Consider the following 22,643-nt stretch of genomic DNA (forward strand, 5'->3'; position numbering starts at 1 on the left):
TTTCTGGCCTACAATGACCCAAAATGAACATATATTATGTTGGGCCTCGTGTTCGGACACTAGGAAAAAAAGGATATTTCCTCAACTTCCGAGCGCTACTTATGACAGGGCATTCCCGATAGCGTAGTGGTAACGTCGTTGTCTTGTAACCGAGGCGTCTCGGTTCGATATCCGATGGACGCCCATAATGGTTCGGATCCCACTTGAAACTGTAGGTCCAGTCCCATTTAGCCTATATGTTCATAGAAGTGGATTTAAAACTGAAACAAGCAATACTTATGATAATTTTCGTTACAATAATAACCGCCAAGAACCGTCTGTAGCCAAAGAATATTCAGAAGCAGGAACCATCTAGTGGTGCGAATAAGGGCCGGGTGTTGGAGGATTGATTTTCCGCCTGGGGACCTCTCAGCCTCCATGAATATGAATCACTCGGCCAGTAAGCACTCTTACCCAGGATTCATTTCGCCCAGCCTCGTAAATCAGGATCCCGGTTAGAAAAGGGTGACGTAGGGGATCAGGGGCTGGTCCTAGAATTGGACAGTGGTGTCTTGATTCTTTTGCTGAAGCTGGCAGAAACCACGTGACAAGGAATACGTGTGCAGCAGAAAACGGTGCTTGGAAGGGTTCTTTTGAGTTCTTGAAGCAGATGTAAAATTAGTTCGTATTATGTAAAACGTTAATCGACTGTAAATGTAGATAGGGAATATGCTATGAGATACTGTTTCAAATATAGGAAAGCCTCCACGGTGACGTAGTGATAACGTCGTCACTTTGAAATGAAGGGATCCCACTTTAAACTGTAGGTCCAGTTCCGATTAATCTATCTGTGTATGAAGGATATATACATATTCCTTTAGATAATATATATATATATATATATATATATATATATATATATATATATATATATATATATACCAAATATACAGGGTGTCACCATTCAACAGAGATAAACTTGCACAAAGAATAGGAAAAATCAATTTGGGCAACGTTTCTTAGCAACATTTTTCTCCTCCGGACCGTGTTATCACGCTACCAGCGCTCGAGAAGCGAAATTTTCTATTCTATATGTTGTTTTTTTTGTTTTGTTTTTTTCCTTTGGACCTAACAGCTTTTAAACCATTTTTGTCCATTATCATATTCTGTCACCACCGTCAGTGTTATCACATAATCTTAGATTTGGCTACTAGAAAGAGTCTTCTACAATTATATATGCTAAGGGTTGACAATTTAACTACCTTAATATTATATAATGTTTTAATCAGGTGCCTGCAGCCTCGTATCACTCCTTGCTTTCGTTTTGAAGCCAGTGGGCGGAGCTTATGGTCTGAGTAAGATGGCCGCATCTAGTTCAATCAATGACTTAACAGACAGAAGAACATCGCATCGGCTGCTGCAAGTGCACGCGGGCTGGAAGGAGCATGGAAGTAGGCTCAAACTACAAACGAAAACTCGAGGTTTACTTTACACTCCTGAACGCATGCGGTGCATGCTGCGCATGCATCAATTATGGGAAAAAGGACAGCTTGCTCTGCGACGACGACATTAATGAGCATTTCTACATTCTAATTTCTTCATATAGGAGAAGTATTTATTTTACACGAGAGCGCTGAACTAGGCTTATATTACATTTCTTGGATCTGAAGAAATATATATCATACCTCCATGATTTTAACAGAGTTGGAGGCCTTTTGTGGGACGTACGAAAAATAAATAACTTGTTATTTTCAATAGTTTATTGATGAAACTCAACAAACAAAACTTTTAAATATTAGCAACAGGAAATATCCAAACAAAAATCAATTCATTAATTGTATGACATATCATATATATAAATCTGATTAACATCAATAATTCTAATTATAAATACAACCAAACTTTATACAGGCCAAAAAACACGTGTACCAGAATCACATTGTGGTTCGTTTCTTGTTTTGAGGTTGGTTCAATGCGTTGTCTTATTTTTTAATTGAAAATATGTGTCAATTTGCAAAGGGGAAATTCTTAACGTAAACGAACGCTGAGGGATATGATTGGTAGATATCGGTTAAATTGGAAATAACAATCTGCGGAATGATAGGATTAAACACAAAATAAACAAATAGTGCTCAAAAGAAAAATTATTATTATTATTATTAATACTATACTAATACTAACAGTACAGAGACGATCACTTCAGAAAACACGATTCCACCAAAATAGAATAGAACGAGGTGAACCCAACGACTGCCAGAGCCCTGCGAGAGGCTTCCCTTCCCTCGGTCACATGACGTGTGACGTAATACTTCCCAGGAGAGAAACAAACTACAAACTACTGGCACACAATCTGATTCAGATTTTGCAAGCGAGGAATAGAGTTACAATGCATGTAAAACATACATAATTGCTTTACATTTCAAATATCAGTGTGTATGTAAGCAACTACATAATACAAATTCATGATTGCCATGGTTCTTATTTTTCTCTTTTTATTGTTACATAGAAATCTATATATATATAAATTGATGTATGTATGTATATATGTTTGTTCCGGCATAACTCTCGAACGCCTGGAGCGATTTCAACAAAACTTGGTACACTTATCACTTACAATCTGTGGGGGGTAAGACACCCCTGGAACCCCTAGGGATGATGGAGACATGTGAAAATATGCGAATCCATAGTTTTCGGGGTCGCTAAGATGAATAGTGACACTACCAATGCCGTTCAACTCCAAGTTCATTTTACGCTATAGTTAGAATTCATTATTTTCCTGTCTAATAGAAGATTGGGATAAATAAACACCCGGGCAACGCCGGGTGACCAGGTAGTCAATTATATTTGTCATATATTGTGAATACAAATAAAGATCTCTATTTAATCCCAAGAAATATGGAATGTACATCTGAATAACACTATAATCTGTGGAAACTTACATTATAATATTAGGCGCACCCAGAAAGTAAATTTCCCACTAGCCTACAGGTGGCAGGCCATGCGTATTGAAACTGGTTTTGCGCATGCGTGAGAGGCACATGCCCTGCCCTGGCTAGTGAATGTCCTAGAAGACGCCTCTCGAAAGTCCTCAGTAGCGTCGCGGCAGCGATGAAACATGGCGGCTCTTATTCCATCTCCCGCCGCGTGCGAGGTTCGTTCGGTGATAAAGTTCTTCAACGCACAAAACATACAGCCGATCAAAATTTATCGTCAGCTGTACCAGATGTATGGGACAGACGTCATGAGCAAGCTGATGGTGAGTCGTTGGTGCAGGACATTTATTCAAGGCCGGCAAAATGTGCATGACGACGAGCGCAGGGGGCGGTCATCGGCCGTTATGGACGAGCTTGTTGAGCAGGTGCAGCAGCGCATATTGGAGGATCGTCGCGTCACGATCACGGAACTCAGCAGCCATTTCCCGCAGATTTCTCGGTCGTTGTTGCACGACACTGTTACCAAACGCCTCTTGTTCCGGAAATTGTGTGCCCTGTGGGTGCCGAAACAACTGACGCCCGAACACAAAGGAAAACGCATGGGCACGGCGCTGACATTTCTGCAGCGTTACCTTGATGATGACGATTTTCTCAACCAGATCATCACAGGGAATGAAACGTGGGTTGCATAAAGCACCCAGAAAGCAAGCAGCAGTCCATGCATTGGCGTCACAGCGGATCTCCATGCAGGACGAAGTTCAAACAGACTGTGTCGGCACGAAAAGTGATGTGCATGCTGTTCTGGGACAGACAATACATTCTGCTAATCGAGTTTCTGCCCAGAGGTGAGACTGTGAACGCTAACCGTTACTGTGAAACATTGGGGACATTGCGACGAGCCATTCAGAATAAGTGACGCGGTAAGCTCAGTACCGGGGTGATCTTGCTGCACGACAATGCGAAGCCGCATATGGCTAGGCGCACTGCAGCCCTTCTGGACAGGTTCGGTTGGAAGGTGTTCGATCATCCATCCTACAGCCCGGATCTCGCTCCCAGTGATTACTACCTGTTCTTGCACCTGAAAAAGTTCCTGTCCGGTCAACATTTTCACAGCGACGAAGAGGTTCAGACGGCTGTTATACAGTGGTTCGGCGCCCAGGCGACGGACTTCTACGACGCAGGTATACAGAAGTTGGTCGCACGCTATGACAAGTGCCTGAATTCCGGCGGGAATTGTGTTGACAAGTAACTGGACAAGTGTTGTATCTGTGGCAATAGATCATTGAATGAAATAATGTTTCCTTTTTGTGCACGACCCCAGGGAACCTTACTTTTTGCATGCGCCTAATATATTGCAGTATTTATAAGAATTAGAAACCCAAATATGAATAACGATATTCCATCTTTGAAAAATATATGTAATCGCGTCTCCAGTAATGGTAGATTATTTAATACGTACAATTTTGAAAAGAAATTAGATTTTTTGGATACTGGCATTCCAAAAATTGTGAAAAATTGATTTTTTTAAACTTTCGCCCATAGTCAATTTATTATTGTCACAAGCTACATGAGAAAAAAAACTTCAGATTTTAATATACGTCTGAACCCTCAATTACATATATTTTTTTCAAAGGAATTCGTTATGGTTAATGGTAACTTATATGGCTTGCCTGCCTGATTTGAAATGTAATAGCCCAATAATAATAAAAGCTGGATTATTTTGTGTTTTATATTCACTAATGATTTCGATACATGTATAAATAAATAGAGCGTTGTTCAAAATCCCATATATTTGAGACGAGCCCCGTACTGTTAAATACGTTAATAATTCAGTTTATATCAATGCTCGAAGTGAGAGGGGTGCGGGAGGATGGTATCCCCCAGTTAGCAAAATTTTCACACGCCTTTTCTTCAGCTGCCTCATTGCCACCATGTTAAACCATGGGAGTATTTGGTTTAAATACCAAATGGTAAACCATCCCCCTGCTAATCCCAAGGCTCGACGAAACATCTCCCAGCTAACATTCTTCACTTGAAGCGCTAGTTTACGTAATACTGTATCCTATTTACCATTTGGAAAAACGTTGCTGTTATATTGATGCAAATGAGGTAGACAGTTATGGGCATGTCTTTCTTTGTCTTAACTAAACGTTTACATGTAAAAGAGGTTTAAATTCAGTCGACCGAGAAACTCGATTCGACTTCATGTAGAGAGAAAAAATCTAACTTTGGACGATGAAGCCTCACCATACTTTCCAATTCATAAACTTTTGTCTTCTCGTTTAATATCTAAGAAACTAAAAGTTAAAATATACAAAACAGTAATTTTGCCTGTAGTACCAGGTGGTTATAATTAAAGTGACGGTGTTCAGAGTGGTACAGCACGGGCTGTAATGAGAGTAGCAGTCTGAAACTTCGTAGATATGCTAATGAAGCAATGCGCTCGCGAATTATGAAAAAAAAAATAGTTCCAATTCTCGCCACCAGGGTAAAAAATGGCGCTGTAAGCAGTCGAAACGTGGAATTTTCCGTAACTCTGACGTCAAAGTCGGTGACATTGCCTAACCATTGTGTGAGCTCCCTGGTTGTCATTGGTGACGCTTGTTGCTTTTTCCTTTAGTAATGTTCATGTAATTCGAATAGTGAAATTGTAGCGATATTTTATTACAAAGAGTATTGTTTTCTGCGATTTATAGTGTTTTTCCTGTAACTATACCACGTTTTGACTGCTTACAGCGCCATTTTTTACCCTGGTGGCGAGAATTGGAACTTTTTTTTTTTTTTTGCATAATTCGCGAGCGCATTGCTTCATTAGCATATCAACGAAGTTTAAGACTGCTACTCTCATTACAGCCCGTGCTGTACTACTCTGAACACCGTCACTTTAATTATAACCACCTGGTATATTATGGATACGAAACTTGGTCCCTTATATTGAAAGAGGAACATCAATTGAGAGTATTTGAAAATAAGATCCTTGGGAAAATATTTGGACCTAAAAGGGATAAGGAGACAGGTGAGTGGAGAAGGTTACATGATTTAGAACTACGTAATTTGTATTCATGTTCAGATATTATTAGAATGATTAAATCAAGAAGACTTAGGTGGGCAGGCCATGTAGCACGAATGGGAGAGGGAAGAGGAGTTTACAGGATTCTTGTTGGGGAACCTGATGGTAACAGACCTGTAGGAAGGCCAAGACGAAGATTGAGGGATAACGTTGAGATGGACCTAATGAAATCGGTAAGAGATGTAAAGGGTATATAGATCTTGCTCAGGATAGGGACAGATGAAAGGCCTGTGTTGCTGCAGCCATGAACCTTCGGATTTAAGATGGCTAGAGAGTTAGTTAGTTAGAAGCCTCACCATCCAAATCCTACAATTCACAATATGGGAGGAAGGGATCTAAGAAGACATATGTACATAATGCCGCATCTTTATCTATAATATTATGCAACTAAATGTAACATCCCATAAAATCTACCAGCATCTCCTTCGGTCAATGTATCGATGGGTGGCTGACAATCAATAAATCAATGTATCATGTTAAAAAATACTATATACCTACTATCAATTAATATGTAGCATAAGTAGATTGGGTCTATACCTGTGGATATCTGACTGTCATGCAATGCGTATATTAGGGATTCCCTTATATACGTGTCGGTTAATAACATGGCCATGTATCGTAGGTGAAAATTCCTCAATAACACGATAGTTGTGTGAAATGAGGGACTCGCCAAGAATTTCTACGCAGCAAGCATAACGATAAAAGGCCATAATTCATAACTCGAGAGCAGAGCATCGTAGATGCTGAAACTTCAACCCAAATCAAACCCCCATGAATGTCTTGATACATAAAAACAAAGGTACGGGGTGGCCAGAATTAAAGTTACCCAACTCGGAGCCCTCTGCAGCCTGTTTGAGGCGTCGTAGAACTCTGAAATTTGGTGAATCCACTATGCAGACCATGTGGAAGAGGATGGCGATAAAAAGAAAAATAGTTCAAATTTCCGCCACCAGGTTCAAATGTGGCGCTGTACTTCCATGATTGGTTGTAAATATAATCACGTTAAGTGATTTAGCTGAGTTATTAATTAGAAAGACATTTGTTAGTGGCTGTAAGTTGCGAGAAAATAATCTCTCGTTTATTGCAAGATTGCAACGTAAAGGCAAATCCATAACCAATTGGAGCAGTTTACGTACGTCATTATTACAACCCAACATGGAAGTACAGCGCCACATTTCAACCTGGTGGCGGAAAATTGATTTTTTATTTTTTTTATTCACCAAATTTCATAGTTCTACGATGCCTCCTCAAACAGGCTACATAGGACTTTGGGTTGGGAAACTTTAATTCTGGCCACCTGTATATAACACTTGGTGCAGAGACAGGTGTAACAACTGGTACCAATATAGAAAGAAAAGGAAAAGAAGATATGATTCCATTGAAAGTTTATTTTATTACAACTTAAAAGTGTTTTACGATATGTAAAAAGCAATTTGTATTTACTTAGAATAATGTTTATGTTCTAAGTAGCTACTGACTGTCATGCTGAATCTTCTATTTTATTATTTGTTGAATATTAACCATAACTTTTGTCTGGGGGGCAAGTACCAGGATAAACGTACCAATAATAATAACATTAGTAATGACTTTATTATTATTATTATTATTATTACTATCAAAGACGTTATTGTCCTCATAAATTACGCAAAAAGGCGGTAGATGTCTGTGCTAAAGCATTTGTTTGGAACAAACAGTTTGAAATATTTTTTCAACACCATCAATTCCACATTAGCTAATAATAGAAATCAAGCACACAAACTGTACAGCTCGAACTTGACGAAAACGAGAAAAGCAGATAATGCGAGCGAAGCAAGCAAGAAAATTTTACAAAATGTATTTTTATTTGCATAAAATTTGAAATCGAAGGGAGTAATTGCTACTCTGCGCCCCCAACCCGTGGCCGTCAATGTTTGTCCCCCCTTGCTACCCTAGAATTGACTTCCGTCGAAGGTTGGCGGGAGGCAATGACCCCTGACCTCCCTGTGATTGCGTCACTGTATAATACAGACACATTTAAGCAATATATGTTTACTTTAGATACTTTAGGCTCACTGCCATTGTTAGTCAACCTTATTCTGCACAGTTTGTATGCTCGACTAACCTTGTATTAATGCGAATACCAGCCCCCTCGCCCCTCCATCCAAACCTATTCTAAAGGCATAAGAGGTGGTGTATCGCCGCGAACACCCACAGGTAGGTAGAAAACTATACATAATAACCAAAACTAAAAATCAATGACAAGTCAATCAAACGATACGATCCCCCCCATTTTTGTGTGAAGATATATAGAATTGGTATAAAATTTTAACCCCCCAAAAAATTTCCTTGACGCAGGCGAGATATGAAACCCCCCTGTGGGCACCCCTGCTACTGAGAAACATTGGGTGCGTTCCGAAATTCTTAACGAAACGAACGCTTTCAACGAAAAGAACTTTGCTCGTGAATCTGGTGAAACCAGTTATTTTTCAGACTTATGAGACACACTAGTCGAAAGGCAGGCGCAGCGTATTGTTTAGAGAAAGTTTCCACATGGCGTCCAGCGGAAGGAATGTCGTTAAGGCAAAAATAAACTCTACTGTGGACACTCTTACTCATTTTCATCACATTCTAAGAACGGTTAAGGCATACTCATCTTGTGCATGTTGCTTCATATCGCTATCTGTTAAAATTATAATATATTTTCCGAACTAGTGCAGTTTGAATCCATCAGCACGCACGATGTCTGAAAGCAGCAGACGATTCTCACCGAACAAACCAGCCTCCTGGCTCGTGCTTTTGGTGAATCTCATTCTTGCACGAAACGCACGGAATGCGACTTTTGGGACAGCATAATGAAACTCACGAAACGCACGGAAGCACTTATGGGACAGCCAGTTACCATATATCTCGTTTAACGCGTTAAACTCGTGCGACTTTCGGAACAGGCCCAATGTTAACATATTTTGCTCACTTTTATTTTGCTTATTTCGGTGACATTGAAACTTCAAGGTGGTATCGTGAAAATCAAAGGTATATTTTTGATTAAACTCAAATTAGAATTATTTCTTTTTTGATGACGAGTCTGCAAATAGAGTTTATCAACTTATTTCATATCACCTGAGATTGTAGTTTGACTAGATACAATTTATAAATATATCATGAATGTTTTCGGTATTTTTGATGCACCTTTGATTTAATATAGTATTCAAAATTTAATACTGTATTCAAGATTAGTATTCTTGAATTTAAACTGCAATATACTTGTATACCAATTAAGATCCAAGAATTGAATCGTTTACATCAAATTATCTATTATTACTAATAATTAAGATATTTTCCAAGAGATTTCATTACATTTTTTCTAAAAAATTAATCAAAAATTAATTATGAGAGGAAATTGGAACGTATTAAAGCATCTGTTTTTACTTAATGTAGCAACTATTCAATGGATTCATAATGGCACTTATAGGAAAAAATATATTATTGATTTTTAAATACGTAACAGTGCCATCTATTGATGATAAAAAGAAACCCAACATTTTCCTGAAATTAACTAGTAAATTTCGTGGAAAAGTAGATTCTAGTAAGTTCATTAGGCAACTGAAAATTAGGCTAATGTGTGGCGATTAGTTCAAACAGTGTGCGGAACGAGTTAAACAGGCAATCATTAAAGCCTCATCCAGATAACTAGATGGCGTGAGAAGCTGAACGAAGAATGAAGGGAGGGGACTTAATGAACGCACTTGCCACGTTTAATCAGCTTCGTACAAGCCGAGCGGTTTTGTCGCAAGGTTAACGAGATATCGGAGACTGTTAACAATCGGGGTTTGTCTTCTTTCTCAGAGCCAATCACCGTTCAGCGACGATATTTTCTTGTATTTACAATGTACTGTTGCTACTTCAATCTACAAGTGACATCTACATGAAACCTTTGAAAATTAATTTTAATGCACTTTAGATTGTCTACGTAGTCTATGTAAACTACAAGCCAATGTAATCTACGCGTAGATTACGTTTAGACAACGCATGTAGACGTAAACTTATAGTCTACTGCACATCACTCCTTTACAATTTCAGCCCCTCCCGACAAAAGATCCTGCCAGTGATGATTACGTTTAAAATTGCAGTAAATGGATACAGGAATAGGATTAATTTTGGACCTCCTTCACCTCCGTCCGTCTAATCGAAGCGTGTGCTCGTGCCTTTGAAAACTTGTATTTAAGGGGATTTCCAGTGCTTGTGCTTAGGCTAATTCAGGCCGTGTGATGTAACAGGTTCATCTTCCCGGCGCGTAACTATACTCTGTCCCGGGAAACTCTGGAGTGAGCGAACGAAAGCAAGTCTCTGCGCAAGTAGTTACTCGACCAATGAACAAGTACGAGGGAACGGAATTGCGTGGAGGGGAGGTGGAAGCGACTGCAGCAGCGTGTATTGCTTCGCTCCGCCCACTCGGTTTCTCCCTTTCTCTATCGTTATGCGCGGTCTTGCTCCAGAAATTACTGGGATAGAGTATAGGGTGTGCTGAAGAGGAAGAATCAATCATGCAGCGGCTTAGTTATGACTAGCTGACTGGAGGCATAGCACACGTGAAAACAATTGGATCTCACTTTGAACTGTAGGGCCTGTCCCGATTAGCCTATGTGTGCATAAAGTGAACTTTAAACAACAATTAAAACAAGCAAACGTGCGAGCAATTTGTCAAGTTTTGGGCGGGGAGTTTAGTGCGTCTTATACAGAACTGTAACTGTGAGTTACTCCGAAAACATCTATGATTATAGGATCATGGTGAATACACTGTTGCGTGTCCATAGGAGCGATAAAAGGAAAATGTTTGACTTAGATAATAACAGATGGCAGCATCAGTGACGAAAGATAAAACTAATTTTAACAAAGTAGAAAGGTATAAAGCATGATTAAAGCAATGATGAAAAGTTGTATAATTACAATTAGTGATTGAATCAAGTCCAATGTGCATTAATGAATTATAAGAAATTTGGAAAATGTGAAAGATAGTTGACAATACGTAACAAAACTATTAATTAGAAAACTGTTAAATCGGAAATTGAAATTAGCATTTCGTAGAGATACAAATTTCTGAAAACTGAGTCCTTGTTTGGAGTTGAAATCTAGCAGACAGCACTACTTTAGTACAGAGCAGTCGAAGGCTCAACAATTAAATGTGGTATACACATATTTTTCTTCGTTTCAATGCCAGGAAATGGGGGGATATTTTGTTGAATATGTATTCATTTAACCACGTCATAAGTATCCACTATTGTGATTAAAACTAAAGTGTAGGAACACGGAACATAGTGACTTTTTCAAGCGTTAAGGCCAAAGAAACCTAATATTTTACATGATCGACTTACGATTTCTACAGTCCCACGTTAAAATGACATTGAATATGTTCAAATGTTATTATTTTATGTGTTCTTCCATAAGTTGTGCACAAGCTGTCGACTGAACATTCATTTTGCAAGTCAAACTTCTCTAAGAATTGTATTACACATACAAGCCTAGCTGTCAAATTTATTGTACCTTCTGGATTATGAGAGTGACGGGAACTCAATAACAATGCTTCAGCAAGAATTCCAGAAACATTTTACCAGTCACTAGTGTCAGAATTTTAATTTTTTTATCAATTTCCTTTCTTTGAATTGTTATTTTTTCAGTAAATAATTTGATTTCGTTGTGTGAGTATACTTGTTTTTTTATATATAAAATTAAAATTTCGTCAGTGTTAGGCGTTTGTAATTGTTTTTCAGTGAATTATTTAGTTTGGTTTAAGTTTATTGTTACAGTATGTTCAGTGGCATTACAATCTGTTCTATTGTATTAATCCGCTTACAGAGAAAAGGGGCGTTGCTGTCGGACTGCACCCACAACGCGACCACCAATCTGAAGGAGCTACCGCCGTCGGTAAGTGACGTCACCTCTGACGTGTTTTTCGTCTATCTGTGGTGCCTCAAGTAGTACCTGGTAGCTTTCTGTGTTTGTGATGTCTCTCATAACTCCATTGTTGTATCTGTGACCCCATTTCAGAGCCAAGGTCGCCATGTAAGATCCAAAAATGAAGGCTTGGTCCAGCATTGTTGTGTTTCCTCTGTGTTACAGCATGTTCCGGGAAGAGTATTCTTTGTTGTCTGTTCCACAATAGGAGACCGGGTGCTTTATTGTAATCTTTTTTTTTCTACATATATTTTTACCAGAAAGTGTGGATAAATAAAGATACTCCATGTTTATTACATTATTTTGGAAGCTCGAAAATAAAAAGTGTAAGCAATTTGGATTAGTAAAGTTTTCCAATTCTTGAAACAATGATGGTGGGAAATATACCCCTTTGTTGCTCCAGCTGATTCTATAATCATGAATAACGCAACGAAAGCACACAACCTAGAAATTGTAGCCGCAAGTTAAATACCGCCAGGACAAAATTTGAATCTGTCACACGAATAAAATTCTAACCAACAATTTTGCCGACAAAGAGGACATAGAGTTAGAATTGGAGAAAAATTGTTTTTGGCTTCTAGAATATACGTAATAGTGACACGTTTTATGAACAGATGGAAGAGTTTGTTTTACTGTTTCTGTGGCATTTGGTTTTTGTTAGATATACGACGTTGCCCACGTGACCGATTCAAATTGTAGTAGGAAGTGTACAGCTTCCATTCCTTTCCTGGAAGTAGCTGTCTTCATTTGGAAAAGAAGGCTGCAACTTCCAATCCTTTTCCGCAAGTAGCTTTGTTCATTACGAAGGGAAGGCTACAGTTTCCAATTCTTTCCGCAAGTAGTAGTTTTCTTTATTAGGAAAGGAAGGTTGCAGCTTCCAGTCCTTTCCTAGCTTTCTTCATTAGGAAAAGAAGGCTACAGCTTCCAATTCTTTACGCAAGTAGTAGTTTTCTTCTTTAGGAAAGGAAGGTTGCAGCTTCCAGTCCTTTCCTACCTTTCTTCATTTGGAAAAGAAGGCTGCAACTTCCAATCCTTTTCCGCAAGTAGCTTTGTTCATTACGAAGGGAAGGCTACAGTTTCCAATTCTTTCCGCAAGTAGTAGTTTTCTTTATTAGGAAAGGAAGGTTGCAGCTTCCAGTCCTTTCCTAGCTTTCTTCATTAGGAAAAGAAGGCTACAGCTTCCAATTCTTTACGCAAGTAGTAGTTTTTTTCTTTAGGAAAGGAAGGTTGCAGCTTCCAGTCCTTTCCTACCTTTCTTCATTAGGAAAAGAAGGCTGCAACTTCCAATCCTTTTCCGCAAGTAGTTTTCTTCATTAGGGAATGAAGGCTACAGCTTCCAATCCTTTCCGCAAGTAGTAGTTTTCCTCATTAGGAAAGGAAGGTTGCAGCTTCCATTCCTTTCCTACCTTTCTTCATTAGGAAAAGAAGGCTACAGCTTCCAATTCTTTACGCAAGTAGTAGTTTTCTTCTTTAGGAAAGGAAGGTTGCAGCTTCCAGTCCTTTCCTACCTTTCTTCATTAGGAAAAGAAGGCTGCAACTTCCAATCCTTTTCCGCAAGTAGTTTTCTTCATTAGGGAATGAAGGCTACAGCTTCCAATCCTTTCCGCAAGTAGTAGTTTTCCTCATTAGGAAAGGAAGGTTGCAGCTTCCAGTCCTTTCCTACCTTTCTTCATTAGGAAAAGAAGGCTACAGCTTCCAATTCTTTACGCAAGTAGTAGTTTTCTTCTTTAGGAAAGGAAGGTTGCAGCTTCCAGTCCTTTCCTACCTTTCTTCATTAGGAAAAGAAGGCTGCAACTTCCAATCCTTTTCCGCAAGTAGTTTTCTTCATTAGGGAATGAAGGCTACAGCTTCCAATCCTTTCCGCAAGTAGTAGTTTTCCTCATTAGGAAAGGAAGGTTGCAGCTTCCAGTCCTTTCCTACCTTTCTTCATTAGGAAAAGAAGGCTACAGCTTCCAATTCTTTACGCAAGTAGTAGTTTTCTTCTTTAGGAAAGGAAGGTTGCAGCTTCCAGTCCTTTCCTACCTTTCTTCATTAGGAAAAGAAGGCTGCAACTTCCAATCCTTTTCCGCAAGTAGTTTTCTTCATTAGGGAATGAAGGCTACAGCTTCCAATCCTTTCCGCAAGTAGTAGTTTTCCTCATTAGGAAAGGAAGGTTGCAGCTTCCAGTCCTTTCCTACCTTTCTTCATTAGGAAAAGAAGGCTACAGCTTCCAATTCTTTACGCAAGTAGTAGTTTTCTTCTTTAGGAAAGGAAGGTTGCAGCTTCCAGTCCTTTCCTACCTTTCTTCATTAGGAAAAGAAGGCTGCAACTTCCAATCCTTTTCCGCAAGTAGTTTTCTTCATTAGGGAATGAAGGCTACAGCTTCCAATCCTTTCCGCAAGTAGTAGTTTTCCTCATTAGGAAAGGAAAGTTGCCGCTTCCAGTCCTTTCCTACCTTTCTTCATTAGGAAAAGAAGGCTACAGCTTCCAATTCTTTACGCAAGTAGTAGTTTTCTTCTTTAGGAAAGGAAGGTTGCAGCTTCCAGTCCTTTCCTACCTTTCTTCATTAGGAAAAGAAGGCTGCAACTTCCAATCCTTTTCCGCAAGTAGTTTTCTTCATTAGGGAATGAAGGCTACAGCTTCCAATCCTTTCCGCAAGTAGTAGTTTTCCTCATTAGGAAAGGAAGGTTGCAGCTTCCAGTCCTTTCCTACCTTTCTTCATTAGGAAAAGAAGGCTACAGCTTCCAATTCTTTACGCAAGTAGTAGTTTTCTTCTTTAGGAAAGGAAGGTTGCAGCTTCCAGTCCTTTCCTACCTTTCTTCATTAGGAAAAGAAGGCTGCAACTTCCAATCCTTTTCCGCAAGTAGTTTTCTTCATTAGGGAATGAAGGCTACAGCTTCCAATCCTTTCCGCAAGTAGTAGTTTTCCTCATTAGGAAAGGAAGGTTGCAGCTTCCAGTCCTTTCCTACCTTTCTTCATTAGGAAAAGAAGGCTACAGCTTCCAATTCTTTACGCAAGTAGTAGTTTTCTTCTTTAGGAAAGGAAGGTTGCAGCTTCCAGTCCTTTCCTACCTTTCTTCATTAGGAAAAGAAGGCTGCAACTTCCAATCCTTTTCCGCAAGTAGTTTTCTTCATTAGGGAATGAAGGCTACAGCTTCCAATCCTTTCCGCAGTAGTAGTTTTCCTCATTAGGAAAGGAAGGTTGCAGCTTCCAGTCCTTTCCTACCTTTCTTCATTAGGAAAAGAAGGCTGCAACTTCCAATCCTTTTCCGCAAGTAGTTTTCTTCATTAGGGAATGAAGGCTACAGCTTCCAATCCTTTCCGCAAGTAGTAGTTTTCCTCATTAGGAAAGGAAGGTTGCAGCTTCCAGTCCTTTCCTACCTTTCTTCATTAGGAAAAGAAGGCTGCAACTTCCAATCCTTTTCCGCAAGTAGTTTTCTTCATTAGGGAATGAAGGCTACAGCTTCCAATCCTTTCCGCAATTAGTAGTTTTCCTCATTAGGAAAGGAAGGTTGCAGCTTCCAGTCCTTTCCTACCTTTCTTCATTAGGAAAACAAGGCTACAGCTTTCAATTCTTTACGCAAGTAGTAGTTTTCCTCATTAGGAAAGGAAGGTTGCAGCTTCCAGTCTTTTCCTACCTTTCTTCATTAGGAAAAGAAGGCTACAGCTTCCAATTCTTTACGCAAGTAGTAGTTTTCTTCTTTAGGAAAGGAAGGTTGCAGCTTCCAGTCCTTTCCTACCTTTCTTCATTAGGAAAAGAAGGCTGCAACTTCCAATCCTTTTCCGCAAGTAGTAGTTTTCTTCATTAGGGAATGAAGGCTACAGCTTCCAATCCTTTCCGCAAGTAGTAGTTTTCCTCATTAGGAAAGGAAGGTTGCAGCTTCCAGTCCTTTCCTACTTTTCTTCATTAGGAAAAGAAGGCTACAGCTTCCAATTCTTTACGCAAGTAGTAGTTTTCTTCTTTAGGAAAGGAAGGTTGCAGCTTCCAGTCCTTTCCTACCTTTCTTCATTAGGAAAAGAAGGCTGCAACTTCCAATCCTTTTCCGCAAGTAGTTTTCTTCATTAGGGAATGAAGGCTACAGCTTCCAATCCTTTCCGCAAGTAGTAGTTTTCCTCATTAGGAAAGGAAGGTTGCAGCTTCCAGTCCTTTCCTACCTTTCTTCATTAGGAAAAGAAGGCTACAGCTTCCAATTCTTTACGCAAGTAGTAGTTTTCTTCTTTAGGAAAGGAAGGTTGCAGCTTCCAGTCCTTTCCTACCTTTCTTCATTAGGAAAAGAAGGCTGCAACTTCCAATCCTTTTCCGCAAGTAGTAGTTTTCTTCATTAGGGAATGAAGGCTACAGCTTCCAATCCTTTCCGCAAGTAGTAGTTTTCCTCATTAGGAAAGGAAGGTTGCAGCTTCCAGTCCTTTCCTACCTTTCTTCATTAGGAAAAGAAGGCTACAGCTTCCAATTCTTTACGCAAGTAGTAGTTTTCTTCTTTAGGAAAGGAAGGTTGCAGCTTCCAGTCCTTTCCTACCTTTCTTCATTAGGAAAAGAAGGCTGCAACTTCCAATCCTTTTCCGCAAGTAGTTTTCTTCATTAGGGAATGAAGGCTACAGCTTCCAATCCTTTCCGCAAGTAGTAGTTTTCCTCATTAGGAAAGGAAGGTTGCAGCTTCCAGTCCTTTCCTACCTTTCTTCATTAGGAAAAGAAGGCTACAGCTTCCAATTCTTTACGCAAGTAGTAGTTTTCTTCTTTAGGAAAGGAAGGTTTCAGCTTCCAGTCCTTTCCTACCTTTCTTCATTAGGAAAAGAAGGCTGCAACTTCCAATCCTTTTCCGCAAGTAGTTTTCTTCATTAGGGAATGAAGGCTACAGCTTCCAATCCTTTCCGCAAGTAGTAGTTTTCCTCATTAGGAAAGGAAGGTTGCAGCTTCCAGTCCTTTCCTACCTTTCTTCATTAGGAAAAGAAGGCTACAGCTTCCAATTCTTTACGCAAGTAGTAGTTTTCTTCTTTAGGAAAGGAAGGTTGCAGCTTCCAGTCCTTTCCTACCTTTCTTCATTAGGAAAAGAAGGCTGCAACTTCCAATCCTTTTCCGCAAGTAGTTTTCTTCATTAGGGAATGAAGTCTACAGCTTCCAATCCTTTCCGCAAGTAGTAGTTTTCCTCATTAGGAAAGGAAGGTTGCAGCTTCCAGTCCTTTCCTACCTTTCTTCATTAGGAAAAGAAGGCTGCAACTTCCAATCCTTTTCCGCAAGTAGTTTTCTTCATTAGGGAATGAAGGCTACAGCTTCCAATCCTTTCCGCAAGTAGTAGTTTTCCTCATTAGGAAAGGAAGGTTGCAGCTTCCAGTCCTTTCCTACCTTTCTTCATTAGGAAAAGAAGGCTGCAACTTCCAATCCTTTTCCGCAAGTAGTTTTCTTCATTAGGGAATGAAGGCTACAGCTTCCAATCCTTTCCGCAATTAGTAGTTTTCCTCATTAGGAAAGGAAGGTTGCAGCTTCCAGTCCTTTCCTAGCTTTCTTCATTAGGAAAAGAAGGCTGCAACTTCCAATCCTTTTCCGCAAGTAGTTTTCTTCATTAGGGAATGAAGGCTACAGCTTCCAATCCTTTCCGCAAGTAGTAGTTTTCCTCATTAGGAAAGGAAGGTTGCAGCTTCCAGTCCTTTCCTACCTTTCTTCATTAGGAAAACAAGGCTACAGCTTTCAATTCTTTACGCAAGTAGTAGTTTTCCTCATTAGGAAAGGAAGGTTGCAGCTTCCAGTCCTTTCCTACCTTTCTTCATTAGGAAAAGAAGGCTACAGCTTCCAATTCTTTACGCAAGTAGTAGTTTTCTTCTTTAGGAAAGGAAGGTTGCAGCTTCCAGTCCTTTCCTACCTTTCTTCATTAGGAAAAGAAGGCTGCAACTTCCAATCCTTTTCCGCAAGTAGTTTTCTTCATTAGGGAATGAAGGCTACAGCTTCCAATCCTTTCCGCAAGTAGTAGTTTTCCTCATTAGGAAAGGAAGGTTGTAGCTTCCAGTCCTTTCCTAGCTTTCTTCATTAGGAAAAGAAGGCTACAGCTTCCAATTCTTTACGCAAGTAGTAGTTTTCTTCTTTAGGAAAGGAAGGTTGCAGCTTCCAGTCCTTTCCTACCTTTCTTCATTAGGAAAAGAAGGCTGCAACTTCCAATCCTTTTCCGCAAGTAGTTTTCTTCATTAGGGAATGAAGGCTACAGCTTCCAATCCTTAACGCAAGTAGTAGTTTTCCTCATTAGGAAAGGAAGGTTGCAGCTTCCAGTCCTTTCCTAGCTTTCTTCATTAGGAAAAGAAGGCTACAGCTTCCAATTCTTTACGCAAGTAGTAGTTTTCTTCTTTAGGAAAGGAAGGTTGCAGCTTCCAGTCCTTTCCTACCTTTCTTCTTTAGGAAAAGAAGGCTGCAACTTCCAATCCTTTTCCGCAAGTAGTTTTCTTCATTAGGGAATGAAGGCTACAGTTTCCAATCCTTTCCGCAAGTAGTAGTTTTCCTCATTAGGAAAGGAAGGTTGCAGCTTCCAGCCCTTTCCTACCTTTCTTCATTAGGAAAAGAAGGCTACAGCTTCCAATTCTTTACGCAAGTAGTAGTTTTCTTCTTTAGGAAAGGAAGGTTTCAGCTTCCAGTCCTTTCCTACCTTTCTTCATTAGGAAAAGAAGGCTGCAACTTCCAATCCTTTTCCGCAAGTAGTTTTCTTCATTAGGGAATGAAGGCTACAGCTTCCAATCCTTTCCGCAAGTAGTAGTTTTCCTCATTAGGAAAGGAAGGTTGCAGCTTCCAGTCCTTTCCTACCTTTCTTCATTAGGAAAAGAAGGCTACAGCTTCCAATTCTTTACGCAAGTAGTAGTTTTCTTCTTTAGGAAAGGAAGGTTGCAGCTTCCAGTCCTTTCCTACCTTTCTTCATTAGGAAAAGAAGGCTGCAACTTCCAATCCTTTTCCGCAAGTAGTAGTTTTCTTCATTAGGGAATGAAGGCTACAGCTTCCAATCCTTTCCGCAAGTAGTAGTTTTCCTCATTAGGAAAGGAAGGTTGCAGCTTCCAGTCCTTTCCTACCTTTCTTCATTAGGAAAAGAAGGCTACAGCTTCCAATTCTTTACGCAAGTAGTAGTTTTCTTCTTTAGGAAAGGAAGGTTGCAGCTTCCAGTCCTTTCCTACCTTTCTTCATTAGGAAAAGAAGGCTGCAACTTCCAATCCTTTTCCGCAAGTAGTTTTCTTCATTAGGGAATGAAGGCTACAGCTTCCAATCCTTTCCGCAAGTAGTAGTTTTCCTCATTAGGAAAGGAAGGTTGCAGCTTCCAGCCCTTTCCTACCTTTCTTCATTAGGAAAAGAAGGCTACAGCTTCCAATTTTTTACGCAAGTAGTAGTTTTCTTCTTTAGGAAAGGAAGGTTGCAGCTTCCAGTCCTTTCCTACCTTTCTTCATTAGGGAATGAAGGCTACAGTTTCCAATTCTTTACGCAAGTAGTAGTTTTCTTCATTAGGAAAGGAAGGTTGCAGCTTCCAGTCCTTTCCTAGCTTTCTTCATTAGGAAAAGAAGGTTGCATCTTCCAATCCTTTTCCGCAAGCAGTTTTCTTCATTAGCAAATGAAGGATTCAGCTTCCAGTGTTTTCCCGGAAGTAGCTTTCTTCATTAGGAAAGGACGGCTACTACTTCCAATCCTTTCCTAGTTTTCTTTATTATGAAAGGAATTTTACAGCTTCGAATACTTTCGCGAAAGTAGCTTTCTTTCTTTATTAAGTGAGGATTTATACAGCTTACAGTCGTTTCTAGGAATATGTTTCCATATCGAACTATAATTGATTATGAGTAAAGCTCTCGTGATATACATATATCAGACAATTTCGTCTTGGAAGGCAATGCCGTTACAATTAGCTATAACATGAATAATTCTATGTTCATGTACTCTTTGAATTGCAGTTACTTCCTTTATAATACTCTAACGTTCTACCATCTCGACTAGCCAACTCACTGATTTTCAGTGGAGTTTACTGCGCAGACGAATCTTGTGAACATTAACAAGGACAACGAGTTTGTAATTTCTACTCTTACCGTTTCTCGAACCCTCGAACTCCACTCAGTGTCAAATATTGTGTGGATATTTTAAGGAAATTGTTTGTTACTGTTATTGTCAGAAACTACTTACTTCTTGGATTCTTGAGTTACATGAAAGAGTTGTTAATTCCGTTTGTTGTGATATTCCTGAGCAATATTTTTAAAAAGTCGACATGTCACCCTGCCATGATGGCTCGATATTGGGCGTAGTTGAGGTGTTATCATCACGCTCCGACGGATTTACGGTTTCAGAATGTGAAACTTGTTTGTAGTTGGCGTCCTATGGATTCTTCTCAACTATATCTCTGTATAGACCTTAGCCTTCATCTAATTGAACATTTTGTGACATTTCCCAGCACTGGATAGGGATTAGAGCGAGGAAGTACTAAAGAAAAACTACCCAAATAGGCAAGGAAAAACGCGCAATGATAATAGGTACTGGAGGAAAAAAGTAATGAATAGGCCTTACCTTGTGTTACTGAATATAAAACACCTCAATTTCAAAATTTCACTTTCAAAATTGAACGATTGTATTAAGAAGTATAATTTCATTATATAAGAAGAAGATTAAGCGAAGAATGCAGGCTCGACCCGGGACTCTAACCCAAATCTCTGGCATTCTCATGCACTCTTATCACCGATCGTCGTGCATAAAACCGACACTAAATAACAAAAATTAAATAAAAAACTGGATATATTATTATCTAGGTGTCGTCCTAATTGCGAACAGTCCTAGTTGCGAACAGTCCTAATTGCGAACACTTGCTGCCTGAACAGGAATATACGCGAAGGACTATGTTCTAATCGCGAACACATTTTTCTGCCTTGGGACTTACAACTTTCTCTCACACTTCCCGAGTCTATTTAACGATTATTTTAAAAGGGATTCAGTTCCAGACTTGAGACTGGTCAGTGTTTTGTTGGATCATAGAAAATTCGACATGATTAAAGTCGTCACCATATACGAGTATATAATTCCTTCCTAAGTATCAGGCCATTCGACTTTTCTGCTTCGGCCTTTAAGCTCTGCCTCCACTCTCAAATGTGGACTACCTATACACAGAAAACTAAATGCATCATATCGATTGATGCACCAGAATGCATCGATTGATGCACTAAAGTGTGTTTTATGGCTGCTTCAAAGAATCAGATTCACATTTGAATCATTTGGATGCATTTTTGTATGTCGTGAAAGAAACACCAAAGTGCATCATTTGATTCAAGTGAGGATTTCTATCAGTCGAGATGCACTTCAATGCATCAGTTGATGTTCCTTGATGCACCTTCCTGTATCCTTTTGGATGATGCATTTAAACGTTTGGTTTGAGCTACAGAGTGTATGTAGCTCAAACGAAACATTTAAGTGCATTATAAAAAATATGCATTCTGGTGCATCAAAACGCATCAACTGATACATTGAAGTGCATCTCGACTGAAAGAAATCCTCACTTGAATCAAAATGTGCACTTTGGTGTTTCTTTCACGACATAACAAAAATGCACCCAAATGCATCAAATGTAAATCTGATTCTTTGAAGAAACCATAAAAAAACACTTTAGTGCATCAATCGATACATTCTGGTGCATCAATCGATATGATGCATTTAGTCAATCAGGTTGGCCACTGTTGTTAGTCAAACCAGATGTCTCTCTGCATCACTATATGTTTCTGAAAACAGGTTTTTTAGTTTCATGTGTTCGCAATTAGGACATAAAATTATTTCTCACTTTTATGTGTTCGCAATTAGGACGATTTAGGCATTGTTCGCAATTAAAACTGTTCGCAATTAGGATACAATCATTCTCTATCCCTCGCTTTAAGCATACTGGCACTAATAGACAACTTTAAGCACATTGAATTTGCATATATTGATTGTTGTGTCCTGAAACGAGCTTCTGCAACTAATGTCTTCGAAGTTGCTTACAGGAACCAAACATGCAATTAGGGCAAAATCAGTTTTTACTACCTTTTTATTATTTATTACTTCGTTTATTACACAGTATAATTACAATATTTAGGGATTTCATCTTCTTCTTTCTCGTGGGAGATGACAGCCGTTCCGGTGGTCTCAGTTATTTAATATGGTTGTTTTGGTGTCACCTGTATCTACTGTTTATAGAAATCGTCATCTTGTTCCCTTCTTGTGGTTTCAAGGTTGCTACATGCAGGTGGATCCATAACATTTTCGCCATGTGGCCGAGACTCCTGCAAGGAACAATAAATTGTTAAATAACATCGCTTTTCACGATATGTAAAATAACACGGTATATCTTCAGCGAACAAAACAGTGAACAGTAGAGAAGGTGGGGGGGGGACAGAGTTTACCCATCTCCATCAGTCATGCCTTTTCCAGTCTCTTCGAGCTGGATACATACCTCTTATATCAAGCTAATTATATAGTGCTTTTTTTCTGGGAAGAAAGTTCCGGTACTCTTCAAGTTGTTTATTATTGTTATTGTGTTTATCATGAGAACTATTCTAAATATTGTGGTATGTTCAGTAAATGATTGAGCATCCATGCAGTTACACACAAAGCCACAAATTTCTTTCATAAAGCCCGCTTTAGACGAAAGCATTTTCCCTAGCATTTTTCTTAACATTTATGCCATGACCAAAAAGCTACCGTGTAAAGTGAAAAATCTTATTCAGATGCCATGGCATATTTCATGGCATTTCTCGAGGATAGGCTCGGTCCGTAGCATTTTTCGTAGCGTA

At 39.3% G+C, this 22,643-nt stretch overlaps 1 protein-coding gene across 6 annotated transcripts in view; it reads left to right on the forward strand.

The window, feature by feature from the left end:
- Positions 1-22,643, forward strand: part of dysc (whirlin protein dyschronic) — an 817,084-nt gene that overhangs the window by 574,866 nt on the left and 219,575 nt on the right. For 4 of the 6 annotated variants that reach the window (XM_083113360.1, XM_083113363.1, XM_083113365.1 and 1 more), the window contains one exon: positions 11,812-11,880. The exons of the other annotated variants lie outside the window; for them this stretch is intronic. In XM_083113360.1, the coding sequence (XP_082969486.1) occupies positions 11,812-11,880 (69 nt within the window). The remainder of the gene's footprint in view (positions 1-11,811; positions 11,881-22,643) is intronic. 6 annotated transcript variants of the gene reach the window in all.

This window comes from Lepisma saccharinum, chromosome 27 (assembly GCF_977018435.1).
Source record: "Lepisma saccharinum chromosome 27, izLepSacc3.1, whole genome shotgun sequence".
In the NCBI taxonomy this organism is placed as follows: Eukaryota; Metazoa; Arthropoda; class Insecta; order Zygentoma; family Lepismatidae; genus Lepisma; species Lepisma saccharinum.